The 22,732-nt window shown below is 43.1% G+C and overlaps 1 protein-coding gene across 3 annotated transcripts in view; it reads right to left on the reverse strand.

The window, feature by feature from the left end:
• Positions 1-22,732, reverse strand: part of brip1 (BRCA1 interacting protein C-terminal helicase 1) — a 46,961-nt gene that overhangs the window by 17,648 nt on the left and 6,581 nt on the right. For all 3 annotated transcript variants that reach the window (XM_031728569.2, XM_039598347.1, XM_039598348.1), the window contains exons 7-14: positions 17,788-18,060; positions 16,277-16,498; positions 15,428-15,627; positions 15,213-15,345; positions 14,533-14,687; positions 14,253-14,427; positions 13,936-14,076; positions 13,431-13,592 (exon numbers count right to left, since the gene is read on the reverse strand). In XM_031728569.2, coding sequence (XP_031584429.1) covers positions 13,431-13,592; positions 13,936-14,076; positions 14,253-14,427; positions 14,533-14,687; positions 15,213-15,345; positions 15,428-15,627; positions 16,277-16,498; positions 17,788-18,060 — 1,461 coding nt within the window. The remainder of the gene's footprint in view (positions 1-13,430; positions 13,593-13,935; positions 14,077-14,252; positions 14,428-14,532; positions 14,688-15,212; positions 15,346-15,427; positions 15,628-16,276; positions 16,499-17,787; positions 18,061-22,732) is intronic.

The raw sequence follows: 22,732 nt of genomic DNA on the forward strand, positions 1-22,732 counted from the left end.
TCCTGGGTCTTTTCACGTGTGTTATGAATAAATCTTTTTTTCGGTACCGGTACTAGTTTTATTTTGTTGTATTTATCCGCGACACCTTAAAGACCGGTCCGTGAGGCAAAAAAGGTTGGGGACCGCTGTCCTAATGGGTTGGGGGGGGGGGCTGTCTTAGCTAATTATAGGCCAATCTCCAACCTTCCTTTCTTTTCAAAAATCCTTGAAAGAGTAGTTGTCAAACAGCTAACAGATCATCTGCAGAGGAATGGCTTATTTGAAGAGTTTCAGTCAGGTTTCAGAGCTCATCACAGCACAGAAACAGCTTTAGTGAAGGTTACAAATGATCTTCTTATGGCCTCTGACAGTGGACTCATCTCTGTGCTTGTCCTGCTAGACCTCAGTGCTGCGTTCGATACTGTTGACCATAATATCCTATTAGAGCGATTAGAACATGCTGTAGGTATTACAGGTACTGCACTGCAGTGGTTTGTATCATATCTATCTAATAGACTCCAATTTGTTCAAGTAAATGGAGAGTCCTCTTCACCCACTAAGGTCAATTATGGAGTTCCACAGGGTTCAGTGCTAGGACCAATTCTATTTACATTATACATGCTTCCCCTAGGCAGCATCATTAGAAGACATAGCATACATTTTCACTGCTATGCAGATGACACGCAGCTCTATCTATCCATGAAGCCAGGTAACACACACCAATTAGTTAAACTGCAGGAATGTCTTAAAGACATAAAGACCTGGATGGCCGCTAACTTTCTGCTTCTTAATTCAGATCAAACTGAGGTTATTGTACTCGGCCCTGAAAATCTTAGAAATATGGTATCTAAGCAGATTCTTACTCTGGATGGCATTACCTTGGCCTCCAGTAACGCTGTGAGGAACCTTGGAGTCATTTTTGACCAGGACATGTCCTTCAACGCACATATTAAACAAATATGTAAGACTGCTTTCTTCCATTTGTGCAACATCTCTAAAATTAGAAATATCCTGTCTCAGAGTGACGCTGAAAAACTAGTTCATGCATTCATTACTTCCAGGCTACTGTAATTCTTTATTATCAGGATGTCCTAAATAAATAAAACATTGGACTTATTGTATGCCAACACCAAGGAGGCATACAGCTCATCACCTCTCCCTCCCCTGGGGGGCTCAGATCACAATCTGGTTCATCTCCAGCCTGTGTATAAACCTCTGGTACACAGAGAACCAGTAGTGAAACGCACAGTAAGGAAATGGTCGGCAGAGACTGAAGAGGCCCTGAGGGACTGTTTCCGTTCTACTGTGTGGGACAACCTCTGCAGCCCTCTGGAGGATGACCTCAACAGCATCACAGACTGCATTACGGATTACATGAACTTCTGTGTGGACAACACCGTACCCATCAAAAAGGTACGGTGTTTTTCTAACTACAAGCCATGGATAAATCCTGAAATTAAGGCTCTCCTCAAGGAGAAGAAGAGAGTCTTTAGATCTGGAGACAAACAGGAGCTGAGAGTTGTTCAGAAGAAGCTGAAATGGAAGATAAGGCAAGGAAAGGAAAACTACAGGAGGAAGATGGAAGAGCAGCTGCAACAGGACAGCATCAGAGGGGTTTGGAACAGCCTGAAGACAAAACAGGACAAAAACCAACCCCCCAGGCTGCAGGAGACTTGGGGTGGGTGAATGACCTAAATAAATATTTTAATAGGGTTTGATCAAACACCCACCCCTCCCACAGCATCGTCCCCCCTGCTGCAATCTCCTTCATCTTCAAGGACTGCCTGTCCTTCATCTCAGGACTTCACACCTCTCAGCTTCACACATCCCAGCTCCCAGTCATTACACCCACCCCCGGCTTCTGTGGACTCCAACATACACACCCCTCCCCCAAAATCCACTCTTTCTATCTCAGCACTTCAAGTGAGGAATGAGCTTCACAAGATCAAGGTGCAGAAGGCTGCAGGTCCAGATGGCATCAGCTCCAGGCTCCTGAGGTGCTGCGCAGATGAACTGTGTGGCATCCTAGGATATCTGTTCAACCTGAGCCTGTCACTGGGGAAAGTACCACAGCTGCGGAAGACCTCCTGTGTGGTACCGGTACCAAAGACCTCCCATCCCAAGGACCTCAGCAGCTACAGGCCGGTAGCCCTGACATCCCATCTGATGAAGACCCTCAAGAGGTTGGTTCTAAACCATCTGCGCCCCCTGGTTAGGTCTTCATTGGATCCGCTGCAGTTTGCTTACCAGCCTGGCATTGGGGTGGAGGACGCCATCATCTACCTCCTACACCGAGCTCTGACTCACCTGGAGAAGCCTGGAAGCACTGTGAGGATCATGTTCTTTGATTTCTCCAGTGCTTTCAACACCATCCAGCCACGACTTCTGAGAGACAAGCTGGAGCTATCGGGAGTGGACCACCACATGTCCCAGTGGATACTGGACTACCTCACAGAACGTCCACAGTATGTGAGGTCACAGGGCTGTGTCTCTGATACACTGGTCTGCAGTACGGGGGCTGGCACCGTTCCTCTTCACCCTCTACACTGCAGACTTCTCCATCAACTCCCCACACTGCCACCTACAGAAGTTCTCTGATGACTCTGCCATAGTCGGCCTCATCACAGGTCAGGATGACTCAGAGTACAGACAGTGGACTCTGGACTTTGTAGACTGGTGCCACCAGAACCACCTGCTGATCAACGCCGGGAAAACCAAGGAGTTGGTGGTGGACTTCTGGAGACACAGACCCACCACACTGACACCGGTGAACATCCAGGGAGTGGACATTGAGATAGTGGACTCTTATGGACTAAACTGGACTGGAGCCACAACACTGATGCTCTGTACAGGAAGGGTCAGAGCAGACTCTACCTGCTGAGGCGGCTGAGGTCATTTGGAGTACAGGGAGTGCTTTTAAAGACCTTCTATGACTCTGTGGTGGCATCTGTCATTTTTTACAGTGTTGTATGTTGGAGCAGCAGTTTATCGGTAGCTGAGAGGAAGAGGTTGGATAAACTCATCAGGAAGGCCAGCTCTGTTCTGGGATGCACCCTGGACCCAGTGCAGGTGGTGGGAGACAGAAGGACTCTGGCCAAAATAACATCTCTGATGGACAGAGTCTCCCACCCCATGCATGGAAATGTTGCTGAACTGCAGAGCTCCTTCAGTGACAGACTGCTGCATCCTCGATGCATGAAGGAGCGTTTCCGCAGGTCCTTCCTCCCTGCAGCTGTCAGACTGTACAATCAGAACTGCTCCCAACAATCATAGATGTTTACATCAGTGCTGTAACTGCAATAAGTTAATCAACCGATTTGCACTATAACCTGGGTTTGCCTCTTATCTGTAGTTATTTTTATTTAATTTAATAACTGTACAGTACTCTGTTTATAGTAACCATTATCCTTAATGTAAATATGTAAGAAAAATTGTGTATGTTTCTGTCCTGTGTCCTGTGTACTGTTTGTTTGTATATGTGTCTTTTTGGCTGCTGTTACAACCAAATTTCCCCTTGTGGGACGATTAAAGGATTATTCTATTCTATTCTAAAAACTCGCTGAAAAGCCTTCAGCTGATCCAAAATGCTGCAGCAAGAGTCCTGACAGGGACTAGAAAGAGAGAGCAGATTTCTCCTGTTTTGGCTTCCCTTCATTGGCTTCCTGTTAAATCCAGAATTCAAAATCCTGCTCCTCACATACAAGGTCTTAAATAATCAGGCCCCATCTTATCTTAATGACCTTGTAGTACCATATCACCCTATTAGAGCACTTCGCTCTCACACTGCAGGCCTACTTGTTGTTCCTAGAGTATTTAAAAGTAGAATGGGAGGCAGAGCCTTCAGTTTTCAGGCCCCTCTTCTGTGGAACCAGCTTCCAGTTTGGATTCAGGAGACAGACACTATCTCTACTTTCAAGATTAGGCTTCAAACTTTCCTTTTTGCTAAAGCATATAGTTAGGGCTGGACCAGGTGACCCTGAATCCTCCCTTAGTTATGCTGCAATAGACGTGAGGCTGCCGGGGATTCCCATGATGCATTGAGTTTTTCCTTTCCAGTCACCTTTCTCACTCACTATGTGTTAACAGACCTCTCTGCATCGAATCATATCTGTTATTAATCTCTGTCTCTCTTCCACAGCATGTCTTTATCCTGTCTTCCTTCTCTCACCCCAACCGGTCGCAGCAGATGGCCCCGCCCCTCCCTGAGCCTGGTTCTGCCGGAGGTTTCTTCCTGTTAAAAGGGAGTTTTTCCTTCCCACTGTCGCCAAAGTGCTTGCTCATAGGGGGTCATATGATTGTTGGGTTTTTCTCCATCCATCCATCCATTCGCTTCCGCTTATCCTTTTCAGGGTCGCAGGGGGCGCTGGAGCCTATCCCAGCTGTCATAGGGCGAGAGGCGGGGTACACCCTGGACAGGTCGCCAGTCTGTCGCAGGGCCAACACACGGGGACAGACAACCATTCACACTCACATTCACACCTAGTGACAATTTCGATTATCCAATTAACCTATCCCCACAAGCTGCATGTCTTTGGACGGTGGGAGGAAGCCGGAGTACCCGGAGGGAACCCACGCAAACACGGGGAGAACATGCAAACTCCACACAGAAAGACACCGGCCTGATGGTGGAATTGAACTCAGGACCTTCTTGCTGTGCGGCAACAGTGCTAACCACCGTGCCACCGTGCTGTATGTATTATTATTATTATTATTATTACTATTATTGTACAATCTACTGTACAATATAAAGCGCCTTGAGGCGACTTCTGTTGTGATTTGGCGCTATATAAATAAAATTGATTTGAATTGAATTGAATTAATGCACAGACCAGGAGGCCAGTGTCAACTACAAACTGATTGCCTGGGCAAAAAGGCAAGAGTCCTGCAGAGAAATTAAACACAGATGCCTTTGTAACAGCACTAGAATCACCATTTGGCAGTTAAATAAGCCCCTTTCCCACCTGATTGGCCGAGATATGGAAGCACAACATTGGTCCAATAGAGGACTGCGGTGGCATTTTTAAACATGTCGACTGCCCTTACTGATGCAGCCCCAAAAGAATTTGCGTCCTACAGTTGTGGTCGTAGCTTGGGCGTGCATGTCATATCACTATTGCAATTTTTTAAATTTTGGTAAAGATTGTACAGCATATATCATTAATGCGTTAAAAAAATAAAACAAAACAAGAATTGGGTGCTTGATATTTAATATAATTCTGCCTGAATATTTGAGCACTCTTCTTGGCAGAATTAATACAGTGCATATAAATTGGTTGTTTTCCTGGCACAGACCCAGCATAGTCCAAAAATCTTTGTTAAGGTCGAGGTCGGCGCTTCGGGAAGGTCATTCCAGAAGTTTGTTATTAGTCTATTTATCCATTTTAAAACCAGTTTTAATGTGGTATGTGTTACAGCCCTGGCCGTCTAGAGTTTGTTTCTGTGTCTTTAAGAATCTACAGGTCCTTCCTGATTGGAGAGCCTCATCATGTGGCTGTTTTTAAAAGATCCCTCATCAGCAGTTGTTGGCGGCAGCGACTGACAGCATCAGCAGACCTGACCTTGGCTTCCAAACCTTGTGTTACTCGTGTGTGGTTCCTCAGATTTACAGAGTTTTTCGTATATACTGTGTAAATTAGTTCACTTGTAAATAGACACTGAAACAGAAGGGGTGAGCTGCCTTATTATTTTCTTGTACTGTTTTCTCCTGTTTAGGGAGTTAGGTGTAGCCTGTGTCTTTTGTTTGGTTTTTGTTTCACATAGGGTTTTAGGTAGCACCTCCTTTCCTGACTTAGCTTGTTTTGTTTGTTATTTTGGTCTTTGTTCAGTTAAGTTTTCAGTGTAGACACAAATAAACCACCGTTCACTTCAAAGGTTGGCTTCTGGGTATGGTTTTAGGGACCAGGGCGGGGTCACTTCCTTTCTAGCCCTTATGTTATGTTCCTGTACCCCTAGACTGGGGCGTAACATATGAGATAATTTTCCTGTTGGAACACAAAATTGTGTCCAAGTTTCAACCATGCAGTGGTTGATCTGAGGTAAAGTTAAAGAATTTGGAGCTAGTCCTTCTTCATTGTTCATTCAACTTTATGAAATGTGTTAGTCAGTCCTATGACTGCTGTCAAACAAACACTTTTTATACTAGCAAACCAAAAATACCAGTTTCAGTTAATTATGTTCACTGGGAAGAAGTTAAAACGGCTTTGGCAAGTTACTGTAGAACCTTCAGCATTATTTTTTAAAAGATTTAAGTGATTTTATGTATTTTTCTTGTTATTTGTTTTTTGAAGTCATCAAACATCTCTCCTGTACAAACAATCCAAATTACCAAAGTTGGAATTGCCAAATTACCATGTGATTCACAAGAGGACTGTGGATTTTTCTTATTTTTTTTAAACACAATCACATTTTGTTAGCTTATATCCTTATACATGCTGTCTTTGTACTATTATATTCCCTTCATTTTTTTACATTTACATTTCCCAAATTCCTTAGAACTGGGGAATATTTTGCAATTTAAACCACCCAGTGCTAATCGGGGGGGGGGTGGCTGTGACTGGATAAAGTATTTGAAACCACAGGAATACTTGTCTGCATTTCCTTAACGTGTCTGTAAATGGGTTAGTATGGAATAGAATGTGTGATGCTAAACAAGATGCATGGCTGCATGTGTGAAAGTGACCATTGTACAGTCAAACAAATCTTCAACACCTTCAGCAAACACTTTCAACCAAGAGTGTGAGACACTCAACACAGAAACTGCAGCCACCAAAATGACAGACATGAGCACCATCATGAATAATTCAGAGACATCATCTGAAGACTGGCTGTTTAGATGTCAGACCGGTCTTGGTGATAAAATGTTAATCTAACGAATAAACACATAAAAATCTCCCTTTCAGAATTTTATCATCAACTTAATTTAAGAAAAATAAAACAAGTGAGGCTTACCAATTCAACACCATGGAAACTAACTTTGTAAAATAGTTCATTTTTATATATATATATATTTATATAGGTATATATAGGTTAAAAAAAACTAATTATAATTATGTTTCACTGCACATCCAGGAGAAAAGCATTTACTTTAACTTGTTTCTAAAAAGCAGCAAAGCTGTCATTTAAAAGTGAATTTATCTGTGAACCGCCATGTTTAGACTTCAGCGAGGGATCTTACAGCAGCAACATTATGATGCCCATACAACATGAATGGGAATGAGCAGTATTTAGCACATAGGAGAGCACAACAGTGTTAATAATGCATTGCCCTTTCTAGGCATGGTAGGTGCAACGCTCAGCCTCTGCCGTTGTCGCAGTAAAGTGGGCCAGATCCCTCTGCCAACTGGGACGGGGTGGTGAAACAACTCGGCGGAAGCAGTGAACTGTAGTCTTTCTCGCACTTTTACACTTCCCCTCTCTTTCTCCCCTTACTATCTCTCCATCTTTCACCTCCTGTGCATCTAGCCTCACTCTCTCCTTTCCCAGATCCCCTGTGTCAGTGAGCTACGTGGCGACACATCAGAGCTCCTCTAGTGCCTGCTGAATTATGGAAAGGGATAGGAGGCAACGGCATTAATGAAACATGCTGCTAGGAGCCACATTTCGCAGTGGTGAGGGGAGATGTGTTGTTGCAGCTTAAATTATTCACCCTCAAAATATCACAGCAACCATCACGCCAAGACTGGTGGCGAGAAGCCACCTGCCACCTCTGAGATGCCGCTCTTCCCTCGTCGTCTGCCCGGCCACATCGGTGGTGACAACAGAACGCTGCAAAAACGCTGCATGCTGCCCAAAGAGGAGCACATCGTCTGCTATGACATCATCTAATTTTCATAAGAATAAATGTCAACTTAAGTGTTTTGAAGCATTATTCAGTTATCATTCATTTTCATTTCATTATTAAATGAGTTCTAAATGGTCGTAATCTCCATTTAGATACAGTGAATCCACTCAAACCTTTACTTCATCAAATGCCTCGCCAGATTATAAAATATAGTCCAGATAACAAGAACTATCCATCTGCACCAATCACAGCCTGCCAGGCCTTTACCATCATATCATTCTCTTTATTGAATAAATCTGAAGATTTTTCTCCTCACAACTCCTGAGGTGTCTACCACAGTTTGGGTTAGCTTCATTGATCCATAAAAGTCTATAGGATTAAAATCCAATGAATGCATTGGCAGATTATCATCTGACTGATTCACCTTAATGTTCCAGCTCCAATCAAACAGCATCTTCAGGTTGTGTCATTGCACTAATATACAAAAAACATTTTCTCCACCCAACAGCTTTAAATTTGTTACAAACTCTCAAACCAAAGTGAACAAGAGTTCTGTGAAACATTGTTACAATGTTTGTGTCTCTGAGCCCATCTTTTCTACTTTGTTCCTATTTAAAGATGCATTTAAATATGAACAAAGACATAAATGTTTAAATACATATTTTAATTTCAAAATGGTGCTTTCTTTTTTAAAAGGCATCACAAAGCAAGTCGCACTTAACCAGATGTATTAAGACAGAAACAAATAGCTACATTTTTACTGGAATACTCCAATCACAATATGAGAGACGTTTTAGAGTTTTCCTAATCATAACAAGCTGTTGGGGGTTTTATACACACATACTCACAGTGCATAAAGAAAGATGAATCTGTGCAATATTTTCTTGCCATCTGGTAATCAAAACTGTACTTCATGCTTGAGTAAATTAAACGTCTTAACCAAACCAAGCAAAACCAAAGATCTTATATGAAGGAAGGTCAGGGAAGGAATTTCGGGGGGAGAGGGCCACCAAAATTATTAGTTTATTTTATATGTAGGAAAAACCATGACAGTGACATAACACAGTGTGCCTCTGCAACATGATTTTTAAGAGAACTAAAGATCTTAGGTTTATTATTCATCACGTCAACATATTAGAGACTCCCATCTTTCGGTTTTGGAGTTAAACTGTTGGTTTGACAAAACAAGCAATTGGAAAATTCCATCTTGAGCCTCGGAAAACTGTGGCGATCGTGCTCATTATCCAAAATGCAAAGCAGCACTGCCCTATATTTCTTTTTATATGATCTGCATATGTATACTTTGTTTCATTTAATTTATTTCAGTCACAGTGACACGAACAAATCTTTGCCACTGTGGATTAGGGAGGCAACAAACAGATTCAGGCACCACCTAATATGTGCTTTTTAACTCTGAAAATATGAGCCTTCCCGAAAAGAAGCCCCAGCTTAATCACAGCAGTAACCCTGAAGTTTCCACTGTAAAAACTCAAATAAAACATCATCTCGACTCTAAAAAAGCCAGGAGGGATATGCTACACTGACCCACGCTCCCTAAAACAGACAGCAGCAGCCTCACATGTGGAGCTGTGATTGGTGCTGCAGAGGACAGTGGTGTTGCTGGGTGTTTGCTCTGTAGTCCGCTTTGACTTTGATTTGACACAAACTCGGCAGAGCCAAGGCGCCGGCGCTGGGTGCGTCTTCGCGCAGACAGTGAGGCGACATCACCTAATGGCCCTTATCTCAATCTCCTTTAAAAGCATCTTTTATTCCCCACCATCTTTTCACCTCAGCAAAGCTCTGCTTTTTTCTTTTAATAAACCATCAGTCCCCCTCTCCCGCGGAGCATCAGTCTCTTCCTTTGGCGGCTGAGACCAGACGGCAAAGCCTGCTGTGGTTTTAATGGGCATTAACTGGGGGACAGTTGAAGCCTAAGTGTTAAAAAACCCACAGCCTCTAAGGGAAACAGTGATTATGGGCTTACGTTGCGTCCATATGTTTCTTTATAAAACACATATTGCTAATGCCAACTATAATTAGAAGTCCTTTTTTTTCTAGTAAAACACTTAAAACTGCACCAATGCAACCTGTGTACTGTTGACTTGTATGTGTTTATATGTGTGAATGCAGCAGAGTCTCGAGGGACACTTCTTTGACACTGCAGGCGCACTCGCCTCACTGCTCTCTCCGTCTATCGCAGAAGCAGCTTTGCACGAGGGGTTGATAGGCATCACCTAGACACACTGAACAGGGATGTCTGAAGATGACCTTTCTGTTGACTACGCGCGCATAAAACGTGCACATCGCAGGCCGGACGGGACTCAGCGGCACCAACGAGGCCTCCGTGGACTCCAATTAATACCCCAGCCCTTCATATCCCCTCATCTCCTCATCTTTAAGAGCTGACTGCAGATTAAATATTTATGCATCAGCACAGAGAGAGAGATAGAAGACTCCTACACGGCTATCAATAATAAAAAAACATCCCACAGCTCATAGTCGCTCCTCGGTTGGCATCAGAGGCTGACAAAAAGGAAGGTAAAATGAGAAAACAACAAGGCTCAGAGTCTTAGCTTTCCCTCACAGTTTGCAAGCTGGTGTCATCGGCTCTTTAAGAGTGCAACTGGATAGCGAGCCAACAAGGACTGCAGAGAAATCAAATCAGCGATCACTGCGTGGGACATGCTGAAATTTAAGTCCAACATGGACCGCGCACACGTGCCAAAGGCAAAAGACAAAAATCCCAAAGGCAAAGCACAGCTGTGAAAGTCCTCTGTTTGACTCATCCCAGCAAAACAAGACATCAGCGACGGCTGGCTTTCACGACAGTATGCTTTTCCATTTCAAACAGGATGTGAGTGGAGAACATAACAGCACGAGTGGTGGCCCACAAATGTGTGGGACACTGACCGAATAAGTAAGATTTAGGTTTTAAAAGATAAAGTTGTTGATGTATTCATCAAGCAAGCAAAAAGTTAACATAATGCGGTTTCTTTTTCTGCACGCTAAAAAGCACAATATGCATCGTATACTTACTCAAATGTGTCTGATTGACAGCTTTGGTCATTCTAATAAAAGTCAAGTATTTAAACATTTTACTGCTCTGTGGATGAGCCTGGATGCTGATTCTGTGCTCACAGCCTGAAATAACCATACAAGGATATCCGGTCTCAGTGACATACAATATACAGAACCAAGAGTAGAAAATATCTCTTTGTTTTAACCTTTAACACAGGGATTGTGCACTGGAACACTACATATGACTGAAAATAAAAAAAAAAGCTCCACCTTGAGTGGTTCAGACTGCCAAAAGATCAAATTGTTGGATGGTTGGACTTTATTCTAAAATAAATATTTCAAGTGACTTAAAAACATTTAGAGTGACTTTTATAGGGTTTCCTACAGTTACATGTAACACTTTGGTAGTGGACAAACACACACGACGTCGTACGAAATCCACTCGGCTCTCAGTAAGCTAATGTGACAACTGAGCTACAGTGGACATGAATGATTCACGACCGAAAATGAATGACAAACGTAGGGGGACAAAGCATCTATGAGTGCGCTCTCAGAAGCAGCATCATTAACTGAAAGAGAATACACTTCTGTGAGGATGAAGCCATTTAACAAGATCCTTACAAGCACCTTCACTGATCAGTGGAGATCTGAGGTAACATGCGATGCGGCAGCATCTTCACAGTGGGAGTGGAAGGAATGCCGCCCCTTAAAGAGGCAACCTTTGTGTGTCACATGTTCTTATACATGCCAAAGCATTACATGTTACCTAAATCTGTGGTCTCTAGTGCCTCCCAGTGTTAAGCTATAGCACTATGATTCATTTTCAAAGTTTAACATCATGCAGAGGAAGCGTCCACACAAAACAGATCGTTTCCTTGTAAGTAAAAATAATGAGAAAATACTGTTGCAGCTATAACATGGAATACAACCGTCTAAACATATTCACTTTTCAGACAACGCTTCAGCAACATTTCATATGAGAGGCTTTAGAAGCAGTTTTATTTTCATTTATACTGCATTTGCATGTGTTTTTATGGGACTATTCCTTTGAGCTTAATAAATAATGTTTAATAGTAAGAAGAAATAAAAATGACTAAAATAAGTCATTTCTAGACTCTATTCTGTTAGACACAGGAGTCAGAAGCATGACTGCAGAATATAACTGACAAAGTCGAGTCCTGAAGCACCTACAAAAAATGCTAACTGATTACTATGAGATCCAAAGATTTAAAAGGGCTTTTACACACTAAACTGTCTACACATTGGTAAATGGGCGGTTTCTCTCACAAATAAAAACAGCATTATATTGTAAGGTTACAATCCTACAACAATTCAGAGAAAACCCCAACAATCAGATGCTTCCTATGATCAAGCACTTGGCGACAGTGGGAAGGAAAAACTCCCTTTGAACTTAGTGCATCATGGGAATCCATGATGCACAGCAGTTTAGACCTTTTGTACTGTACAGTAGACACGGCACGAGCTTTAATGACAATGGACTACAGCCAATGAAGACGCAGAACACAATGCGGTGTAAAATAAATAAATAAATACATACATAAATAGAAAAGCATGCAAAATTGCACAAAAAAAAATCAGCGAAACAGCGAGGCTGCGAAAGGTGAACCGCGTTATAGCGAGGGACTAGGGCTGTGCGATATGACCAAAATCTCATATCCCAATATAAGATATTTATCGTCCTGACAGTGATATATATCACATATATATCAAATTCTGTGAATCTCGGGCAACTCAACTTGCATGAGCGGGCGTCGTGTACTTGGAGTCGAGTGCTGCATAAGTTGAAACGGCCGCAATTTTCTTTGTATTTATTACACGGCGTGCTGTGGGGAAAAGCCTGTTGTTGTTTTTTTAGCACCTGACGGCTCTTTTTAACTTCTCCGTAAACACTCTGCATACTATTTCATGTGATTCAGTTTATTTTGAAAAATCTCAACAGGATCTTCAGCTTTATTGTGAAAGATTTATGCAGAAAATAAACAAGCGGACGGCGGAGCCAAGCGATGATTGTACTATCATTGTTGCTAACGACAACGCATAAAAACAGTCGCTTGTCCGTCCGTAGTGTGGTTATTTTAAATATAAGATAAAGAGAGAACTTTAAGAAATTCTACAGTGACAATCAAAACAATTAAAAAAATATTGCCGTAAACAGTTTATTATCCGACACCACGAAACAAACGATACTGTAATATGAAACGATACATGTTTTCATATCATCATCAGATGTATATCATGATACCGAACAGCCCTACGAGGGACCACCGTACTCTAGGAACCACGAGTAAGCCTGCAGTCTGAAAGCGAAGTGATCTGTTGGGGTGATACGGTTTTCAGATGCCTTTAAGCTGGGGCCTGATTATTCAAGACATTGTATGTGAGGAGAAAGATTTTAACTTCAATTCTGGATTTAACAGGGAGCCAATGAAGAGAGTAAAAGGAATTACTATTAACTATTAAAACTATTAACAAGATAATCGACCCCTGTGGGACTTTACAATTATTTTAATTATTAAAATAATAAGTTCATGAACTATTTTATGAAAAAGAAATTGTGAAGGCATACAAACACTAAAAGCTGATATGTACTAACTGTATCTTTGCGAGGAGCAGGTGTAAATGGCACATTTACCTTGTAGGAAGGCAAAAAGCAGAGCACACCCTTGGCCATGACCTGGCAGACGTGGAGCAGCAGGCCACCCACTTCGTCCTGGAAGGCATACGTCTCTGCGTTCTGAAAGGTGGCACAGAGCTTTCTGCCTTGAGGTCCTGCGCCAACGGTGCCCACCCAAACCTGCAGAGATCAGACATATTTCTTATCAAAGACACAAATGTGATATACTGTTTCATTCCATGTGTGCTGCTTGATTAGTGCGTTAAGTTATCAAAGGTCGGTTTGTCAACATTCTCTGTAATCGTATTAAGAAGATACACAGTAAATCAAGTGTGCTCCAATTTTTGAGGTTACGCTGACATCTGCTGGACACAAGTGGAACCATGGATGTGGAGAAAATACATCGTAAAGTCTTGTTTAGTCGTAGCGTGTTATCATTAAATTAGAGCTGAGGTCAGAAAGCCTTGTGGAACCTCTCACTACATATTTCATCATAATGAGGTTTATGGGTAAAGCTACTCACCTGAGACTTATTGATCACATGGTTGGCCTCCAGCTGGATGGAGAATTTCACACCAAGTTCAGAGGAAAAGGAGTCCATGGGTGACAGGGTTCCAGAGGTCAACACAATGCTGTGCACAGACCCACTCAGGTCAGAAAAAGCCTTGGAGGTACAAACACAGAGAGAGATCATGTATGCCACGGCCAAAACACCTGATGTAATGGACTAACTGGTAATCCTTCTGTCATTAAAGTTGTGTTTTTTTCCTGTGTGTATCCTTTAGTACACAGTTATCAGTTATCAATCGGACCCTAAGTCAGCCAAGTCGACCGTCTCACCACAGCAGGGTTAAGGCACCAGAAGCTCAGTGTGAGGACTTCAGTCTTGACCCGGACAGTCTGGCGTCTACCACGCGGCCGAACTATAAAGCCCTGTGCGTTGGGGACATCGGGGGGGACCTGGTTTGTCCAAGCATAGCTCTTCTGCAGAGCAACACGATAGTCGTCAGCAAATCTAGAGACACACACAGAACAAGTGATTAAACCTTTAAACCAGAATAAGAAGAATTCATCTATGGCAGTGGCATCACTTAGCTCACATCCAGAGTCTGTGTCTGACCTGCAGCTGTCTCTGAAGAGGAAGTCGAGCACCATGAAGAGGTTTTTGAGCACAGTTGCAGTAGGTGGGCTGATGGTTGGAATCTGCACCACGTCTTCTCTCCCATTAACGACTCCTGCACGCTCCTCCTTCTCCAAGACTGCTGCCAGGTTTTGCTGACACATAGAAACAAAGTGTTGTCCACATCTGAACTGTTAAATGGTTGAATGGTAGAAACAATAACCACTGAACCAATCAGGTACGTCATCTTTGAAAGTATTCGGGTCCCGGGTGGGTATTATTAGGGTTTTACTGATACAGATACTTATCAGTACTGCTACTCAAACTGTTGTCCACATGCTGGAGTTAAATAAAAACATAGTAGTGCTAATGGTTACTGCTGACATATTGGCAACCTTAGATCGCTTTTTTTATGCCAGCTTCATACTAAGCAGGATTAATTGATCCTTATTTCACCAACTTCATTAAATAAGCAGCATTTTAATTTAATTATATAATTCTGTCCTGTCACTGTGATTGGAGAGCACAGACTGAAAACACACAGACACTTCAAACACGACAGCTTGGCAATGTTAGCTTCATCATTATTACAGTATGTTCTATGCTAGAATGAATTAATGTTGTGCAGTTGCTTGTCAACAGTTTGGTACTGCCCATTCTGGTCGATATGCTGTGTTTACCTTCAGAATGTTGAAGGTGTCCGCAGTGATGCCCAAAGTGTGAAAGATGCCCACTATTTCCTTCCCACTCCAGACTTTACCGGCAGTCTCATAGCCCCGCTCAGACATCAGGCTTTGGCTCTCCTGGATCCAGCTGGAGTGACAATCAAAAGACATCCTGAGTGTGCGTGCTCGCTCGCATTAGGACACGCAGAGAGATAAATGCAGTCACTGACTTGATCAGACTGTAGCAGAAGCCCCTGAGCAGCTCGTGTTTGGAACGTCGGATGTTGTTGTTGACCATGCTGTCCAGCTCGTCTCTGGACATCAGCAGACTCTTGTAGTCCAGTGTGTAGCTGGCGCTCTCCCTCGCACAGTCCTCAATGTTATGGGCCTCATCCAGTACCAATATCTGGCCTTCCAGGTCAATCTCCATCTGGTGGATATGGAAAGTAAGAGGACAGAATCAGTGGTCTGCGATCTGGCTTGTTGGCGAGAGAAATTTACTCACAATTATTTGTACAGTTTGAAATGTCCACATTCAAAGTGATTCACAGATTTACCAGGGAAAGACGGAACAGCATTAAAAGAGCATCATGATCAGATACAGTAATAGCAGAAACTACAACAATGGTGTCATAGCTCTTTAATGTAGTGCCAAAGTTATAAGCAGATTCATTAACATGCTGTAAAATTAAGTTGAGTTTTGCCTCATTACTGTTCTTTACATGATCATTGAAACCTCCATTCAAAATGACTCTTTCATACTGAGTAGTAACAAACAGCATTAGTAGTGACAGCTGTGGAAGGACTGATGTTTGGTGGTCTATAGATTACAATAATGAGGACTTTACATTCAATTTTCAAGTCAACAGCTAAGTATTCACATACTAAAGTTTGAATGGAGAATTGCAACGCCACCCCCGCCTGTAAAGCATTTAAATAAAGAGGACAGGTTTCACCACCTTACATCTGAAAATCTGAGTTTGGACGTGGTATCTGAGTCATACTGATGAAGTTACATGAGCAAATATTTTTGCTGACAGTGCAAAGCTCCTCCTCCCGCTCTTCCAAACTCTACTCACACTTTCTCTAATCATTGGGTCCAGCAGGTAGTTATACGGGCAGAAGATAATCCAGGCGCTCTGCATGAGTTCACGGGCAGCAAAGTAAGAGCATGATCGAAGTCGTTTGCCCAGAGTCACCAGGTCCTCAATGTCCCAGGCTGCCCGCAACCCATGGACGTGCTGTAGAGTGTTCTGGTCCCGCATCCTCTGCACACCGTGGTAGTAGCGGCAGGACCTTCCCTGCAATGCACGCATAGTATTACAACAACGTGTAACGTCTCCTATATGTTACCAATTCAAAGGTTCATTTTTTAAACTGGGACTGTTGGATTTCTTAAAACATTGAAAAACAGTCTTGATTTTTCTGAAAAACTCAAAGTTTGAAGCTTTTCTATTTAAATTCATTGTAAGAGCCACAGCCCCAGGCAAAGTATTGGGATCACTGGTTTTCTTATTTCCAACAACCACATGTGACACAAAACTGTTTCCATGTCACGCATAAAGATGTAAAAGCTACAAAAAAATAAATAAAAATCTGATTTTAACTTGATTCTAAACGTTTTTCACAGCTACTCAACATTTGTTGTATTTCTGAGAAAGTGTTGCTGTTTAGTCTCAAGTTTCCACTTTGCCCAGAGGTGACATACAGTACTTCAGAGGCGGCCTCTGATCAGGTGTTCCAGCTATTGTAGCAGCTTAAATGTCCTCACTCATACAGTGAATGTAGGCGACGTGTAAAGAAGCGCCACCTCATGTACCAGCCCTCAGTTACGCTGTCAGCGAAGCACGGCTTTCGACGTCCCACTCTGTCCTTTGTGAATTTGCAAAGGTAACCTCTGACACAATAATAAAATAATCTGTGGATGAAACAGCGCGGTGCTAGGCTCAGACACTCTGCTGACACTGAAGCCTGTCTGCTCTGCTGAAGGTGAGTTGGAGGATTAATGACCTTCAGCAAAGTCAAGACATCGTTCAGCTAATGCCATGGTTGCTGGCATTAGCTGAACGATGAATCTCTGAGCGTGTAAACATGGTAACTAGACCTGACCCTGAGGTGATGAAGACACATTGTATCATTGACACACACTCTAGTAAGGGGTTAAGGCTGGGTCAGTCATTTCATATGGGAAGCAAACACCTGCAACGACTCTGTGATTGACCTCATTACAGCAGGTGCCTAAACTCTGCCCAGTATAGGAGATTACAAGCATCTCATGCCTCTAAAAAGCATTTTCCTCAGTGGCTCTGACAGAGTGTTAAAAAGAGTGTTCTTGCTGCTCCTCTGGGTTGATACTGATGGCAATCTATTGAATTACAATCAGGCATGAGCAATGAGCTGCTAGCTTGTTGGAATAGTGCAATTAAGCCAGTCTGCATGCTCAGAGTCGCCTCAGAGCGACAAATGAATCTGCTTAACACATGTTGCAGGACAGTTAAGATTCCCTGCGAGAGTCTGTGTGTGTGTGTGTGTGTGTGTGTGTGTGTGTGTGTGTGTGTGTGTGTGTGTGTGTGTCAGTGTTCATCCTCACATCCTTGGCCTCCAGCAGATCCTTGCAGCGTTCATTGCGGTTTGTGTGAGGCACCACGTCTGGGTTGACACAGGTGTGATCTCTGCTGGATAAGATGGTCATGGGCACGCCGGAGTAAACGGTGCGCTTCAGCTCATGGGTGATCTGAGTTATCTGTTTATGTGTGCGAGTGCCAAAGAAGATCTTTGGAGTCTTTTTTCTGCCATCTTTCTCTTTATCCTTCACGGCATCCTCGGTTGAACCGCACGGGCACTGCGAGCAGGACTCAGGAGCCTAGTGGGAGAAAATCACATAAATACTAATAATTGGCACTTTTGTTTACCAGACGTTGTTTCAGGAACTGGAAAAATGCCAACTGTTGCTTTCTGATAAATATCACTGGTCCACAGCAGAAATCCACAGGCCCACTAGTATCGCTAGTCTTAAATCTCATCTTCTTGCCTTAATTCTGGATTTTCTAGAATAAACAAGACACAGTTTCTTCTCCATTACTGCTTTCTTTGGCCTAATATTATGAATGTGAACGTTTTCAATGAATTATTGGAAATATCACAACCAACTCGACACCGTTATGCTCCTTTGATAAACACACAGACAAGCACAAAGAATCTGCATCCATACATAAGGTGTCCTGTCACTTTGCACCAGGTGACCTTTTCTCTCTCTGAAAGATGATAGGTCACCATTGTGGTGGCTGAAAAAAATCTAATTGGCTGTCCGACGGCGCAGTGGATCCTTTTTTCCTCCGGGTCACAGGTGAAGTGTAGCCGGCGTGGCTTATGAAACTGATCCTCCTCATGTGTTCGGCTGGTTTTTTGTTTTGTTCATCTACTCTTTGATCACTCGCACATATAATGTAAAATGATTGGCTTCTCCAACCAGGAGAGTACAAATCATGATCAATGTTATCAGCAGTAACCAAATGATCTAGACTTTAGTATTAATCTAGTCTCAATGAGAATAAAGTTAAAACTAGCCCGGCGAACTGATGCAAAACTAATTTACAAAAACATTTTTACTCTTTGTAGGAGTAGAAACATTTTCTGGGCTATATTTTATTTTGAAAACATGTCCCAGCTGATTTTAAATAACAAGAGTCAATCCTACAAAGTTCTCTTTAAACTGATTTGCTGATCATAGAACATAATTTCGGTCCAGTTAATCTTAAGCCGCCCTCTAGCCGTTAGCTTAGCATTGGAGAACACGCAGTTATGGAGATTATTAACATTACATTTTATTCATGTAGCCAAAGTTCACTAACTAATCTCTTCCTAAAGAAGCAACACCTCTTATTATAATTATGTTAGAGCCATTAGGTATTAATTTGTTTGCTCTACATCTTCACGGCTCTCCACCATCATCCACCCGCCAACCCTGAAACAATCAAACACATCTTTGTTCACTTTAGCAACATTAGAGGTGTTACTGCTGGTCTTTAAAAGGTCTTATAGAGGATATGCAAAGTCTAAATTCTATAAAATCACTAGTGTTAAAATGCTGAATGGTCTCATGCTCTGATCACCTGATCTGATTTACAACAGACGTCACAATTGCTTAATATATATAAAATGCTACGATCTAGAAATCTAACTTAGAGTGGATGCATTCTGCCCATTTCCATCTCTGTGGTTATTTTCCTAGGCCCTACTAGAGTAGCTTTGCATTTTTCATGCATCAAAATGAACCCTGTTTATCTTATACTAAGCCTGGGTGGTCCTTCGATTCACCCTTAGTCCTTTAAACTTGTCTTCTTTTTTGCTGCAGTTCACAAACGAGGTTAGAACAGCAGCGTGCAGGGCAGTCTGAGGCTTTTGGCTTTTCTTAAACATGCTGTGTTTGATATGAGCATCCAATATTCTAATAATACACATAGTACATGAAAAAAAACAAAGAGAAGCAGAGTAGTTCTCTATACTGAGACTGCAGTCCAGAGGAAGAGTACTTTATCCCTTCAATTCAGAATTAAAAGAGGATGAAAAGCTCCGTGTTCACCGATTTCACACTGTGTTAATGAATAAAGCTGTTTAAGGGCAGCAGAGATCTTTACTGACATGACAGCCCTTTAAATTGTTAACCAGCTAACAGTATAAGACCAAAAGGTCATCACTGATACAGACACCTTATCCACTACATGATATCATACTATTCGTTAGCACAAAATAAATGATGGCTAATGTGTTTAAGTCAGAGTTCTGTGCAAATTATATGAAGGTTGCACGTAAGAATGAATGGTATGTGATGTCATGTGTTGCAGCTTATCACGAGGATGAGGAGGTAGCACTTCTGACGACAGACGAGCAGCTCCAGTTACCTGGTGGCTCAGATTTTCCTAACGTGTTTGCCCATCAAATATTACAATGTGTGCTGGAGTGCAGGCCAAAGAAAGCCCTCAGAGTGCCGCCTCTCAGAGTTAAGAGGGATAACGAGCCCTGAGCCCATGTGAAAAATAAACAGAGGTGCTGCAGGGCCCCAACACCAGTTCGAGTTACCTTTCTCTGCTGAAACAGTTACGCTCCACAGTCTGGGCCCCGGGCCCGATCACCTTACCTGCTGCTGCCACGTTAAATAGAGCCATCCAAATATCCTGCCCCAAGATGGCCAATAATTACTTATTCATTGGCAGGTGGGGGGAGGAGGGGTGGGCTGGAGCAGTGCAGAAGGGCTGGCTGATGAATAGAGGCCCTTGTGAAAAGCTGCAGCAGGAAACAGCTGACACAAGAGTATCCTTTACGCGGCTGCCTCCCGAGATGCCAGGACAACAAGGCTTCAAGCCTGGCCCCACAGCCCAGAGCAGACACCCCCTAGAAAGGAATGCAGATAACTGGCAAAAAGGCCAAGAGGGGCACCAACCCTGCTCAGCAGCAACAGCATAGTCCTGAACATGGTACTCTTCTGAACCTGGAACGGCTCCGTTGGTGTTACTCTGTGTGTGCCGCTACCTGCGGGAATACCCTTATGCTCATCAATGCTCTTCCTAACATTGCATTTATAGGTACACTGCATGGCACAGATGTACTTTCAGCTGCTTTGCTATACTAAGCCTGCAGGGCACACCTACTCTGCCAGGTGTAAGCGTACACAGCAGCGAGAGCTCTGGAACTGACAGAACAGAGGTCAGCGGAGTTACCGAACACCTCCGAATATTCACAGGTAGGCTACTGTTGCTCTGCTCCCTGCCAACACCTGAGAGATGGAAATCTCACACTCCGGGGGGCCAGTCAGAGGGCACACAGGGGCTGCGGGCAGTTGATCACTGAGGTATCACTGGCGCCTCTCACTGGACGCCAATTTGCTCCTCATTCCACAGCTTTTGAGAAGCCTGGAATTCATTCCAGTAAGGGTGGTCTTCAATAGCAAATAACTCTGAAGACATGACACCCAACACCCCCGCCTCCCGATATGGCCACACCGTGCAGGTAGGGGGCCTGGCAAATACCTGCCCTCCAAAGCACCTGTTTATCCCTCGGGCGCAGTAACCAGCGGGTGAACCCCATTCAATATTTATCCCCGTGGCTTTCACAGATCAGCAGCCCAGGCGAGGCAAACCCTCTTAATTAAAACTGGAGCTTGCTTCAAAGGGCCCCATTCAGGCCGTCAGTCAGCGCTCACAGGACAAAAGAGCCCGGGTCATGTAGCCGCAGGGAAACCAGAGAAGGACGCACTTCTTCGTCTTCACTTTCCCTCCTCCTCTTTTTCCACCTCCCACCATCTGCGGCTCTCAATCCCAGCCACACACCTGCGGCAGGTTACGATGAAGTTGTGAGAGTGTAACCACCTCTGCAAGCTGTGCTGCAGCATTCTAAAGCCAAGCATGTCTCAATCATTATGAGCAACTTGGTAGTCTCCGGTGTCCAGAGAGAACCTCCAGATATCCACTATTGATCACTTTTGTTTTTGCCCGTCCCGCTCAGAATTATTGTCCGAAGGCCAAGAAAAACGCCCAACAGATTTGTTTTCCCAAATGGATCATTATGGCTTTGCCATGCTGGTCCACCTGATTCATCTTTATTATTTATAACTTTTAAGTTGTTACAGTCTAAACAGACATGACCGAGGAATAGGAAAAGGAAAGACGTAGAAAAGAGAAGGTCAAGAAGAGGAGAGGGAAAGAAAAACAGAGGGGAAGAGGGACAGAGAAAAAAGACGGGAAAAATCCACTGCGGGGAAAAAAAGAAGAAAACAAACAAAAAGAGAACGCACGGTAGGAAAACCACAGCAATAAGCAAGATAAGCATAAGTGTAAAGGCAGCAGCCAAGCAATATAGTGTGTCTGTGAACACCTGTGTGCACACCTGTGTGCGCGAGTGCGCTTGTACTCAAAAGGTTTCTCCCTGTAACGATCTAACAGTAGGTGTGGGGAGCCATAGCCCTGCCCCCCAGGACGTGAAGCGGGCACGGAGGAGATCTATTGATCACCAACGGTGTCATGAGACCTTTGAGAACATGCTGTGACTGGTTCTGGTTGCTTTTGACTAAACAAACAGCTTCACACAGGACAGCGAGTAAAACTTCTCATTTGCAGGAGACGTCATAAGACGTCATTATAAATGCTCTGCATGGAGAAACTTGTTTTATCTTATTCTTAAAGAATTTCAACACATTTCGAATATTCTCAGTAGAAGCAGATAAAAGAAGCAATCAGTTTATTAATCAAAGTAAATTAATCAGCTACTGTTTTAATAATCGCACCTGGTTTTTTTGCATCTTTTGCAGCACAGTAGGTTGTTACATTTTTTACTGATATGACTTCACAAACAGTAAAACCAACAAATATGACAAAGGAGTGATTGTGTTACTAGTTATTCAACTTCAGATGTTAAGAACAGGTTATTTCCCTTTTCAGCAGTTTGAAGTGAAAGTTGGCCGTCTGACATGACAACACTGATTTCCCTCATGTTGTAAAACTGCAGACTTTTACAGACTCAACAACATGAAGGTAAGCTAA

Source organism: Oreochromis aureus, linkage group 14 (assembly GCF_013358895.1).
Source record: "Oreochromis aureus strain Israel breed Guangdong linkage group 14, ZZ_aureus, whole genome shotgun sequence".
Taxonomy (NCBI): Eukaryota; Metazoa; Chordata; class Actinopteri; order Cichliformes; family Cichlidae; genus Oreochromis; species Oreochromis aureus.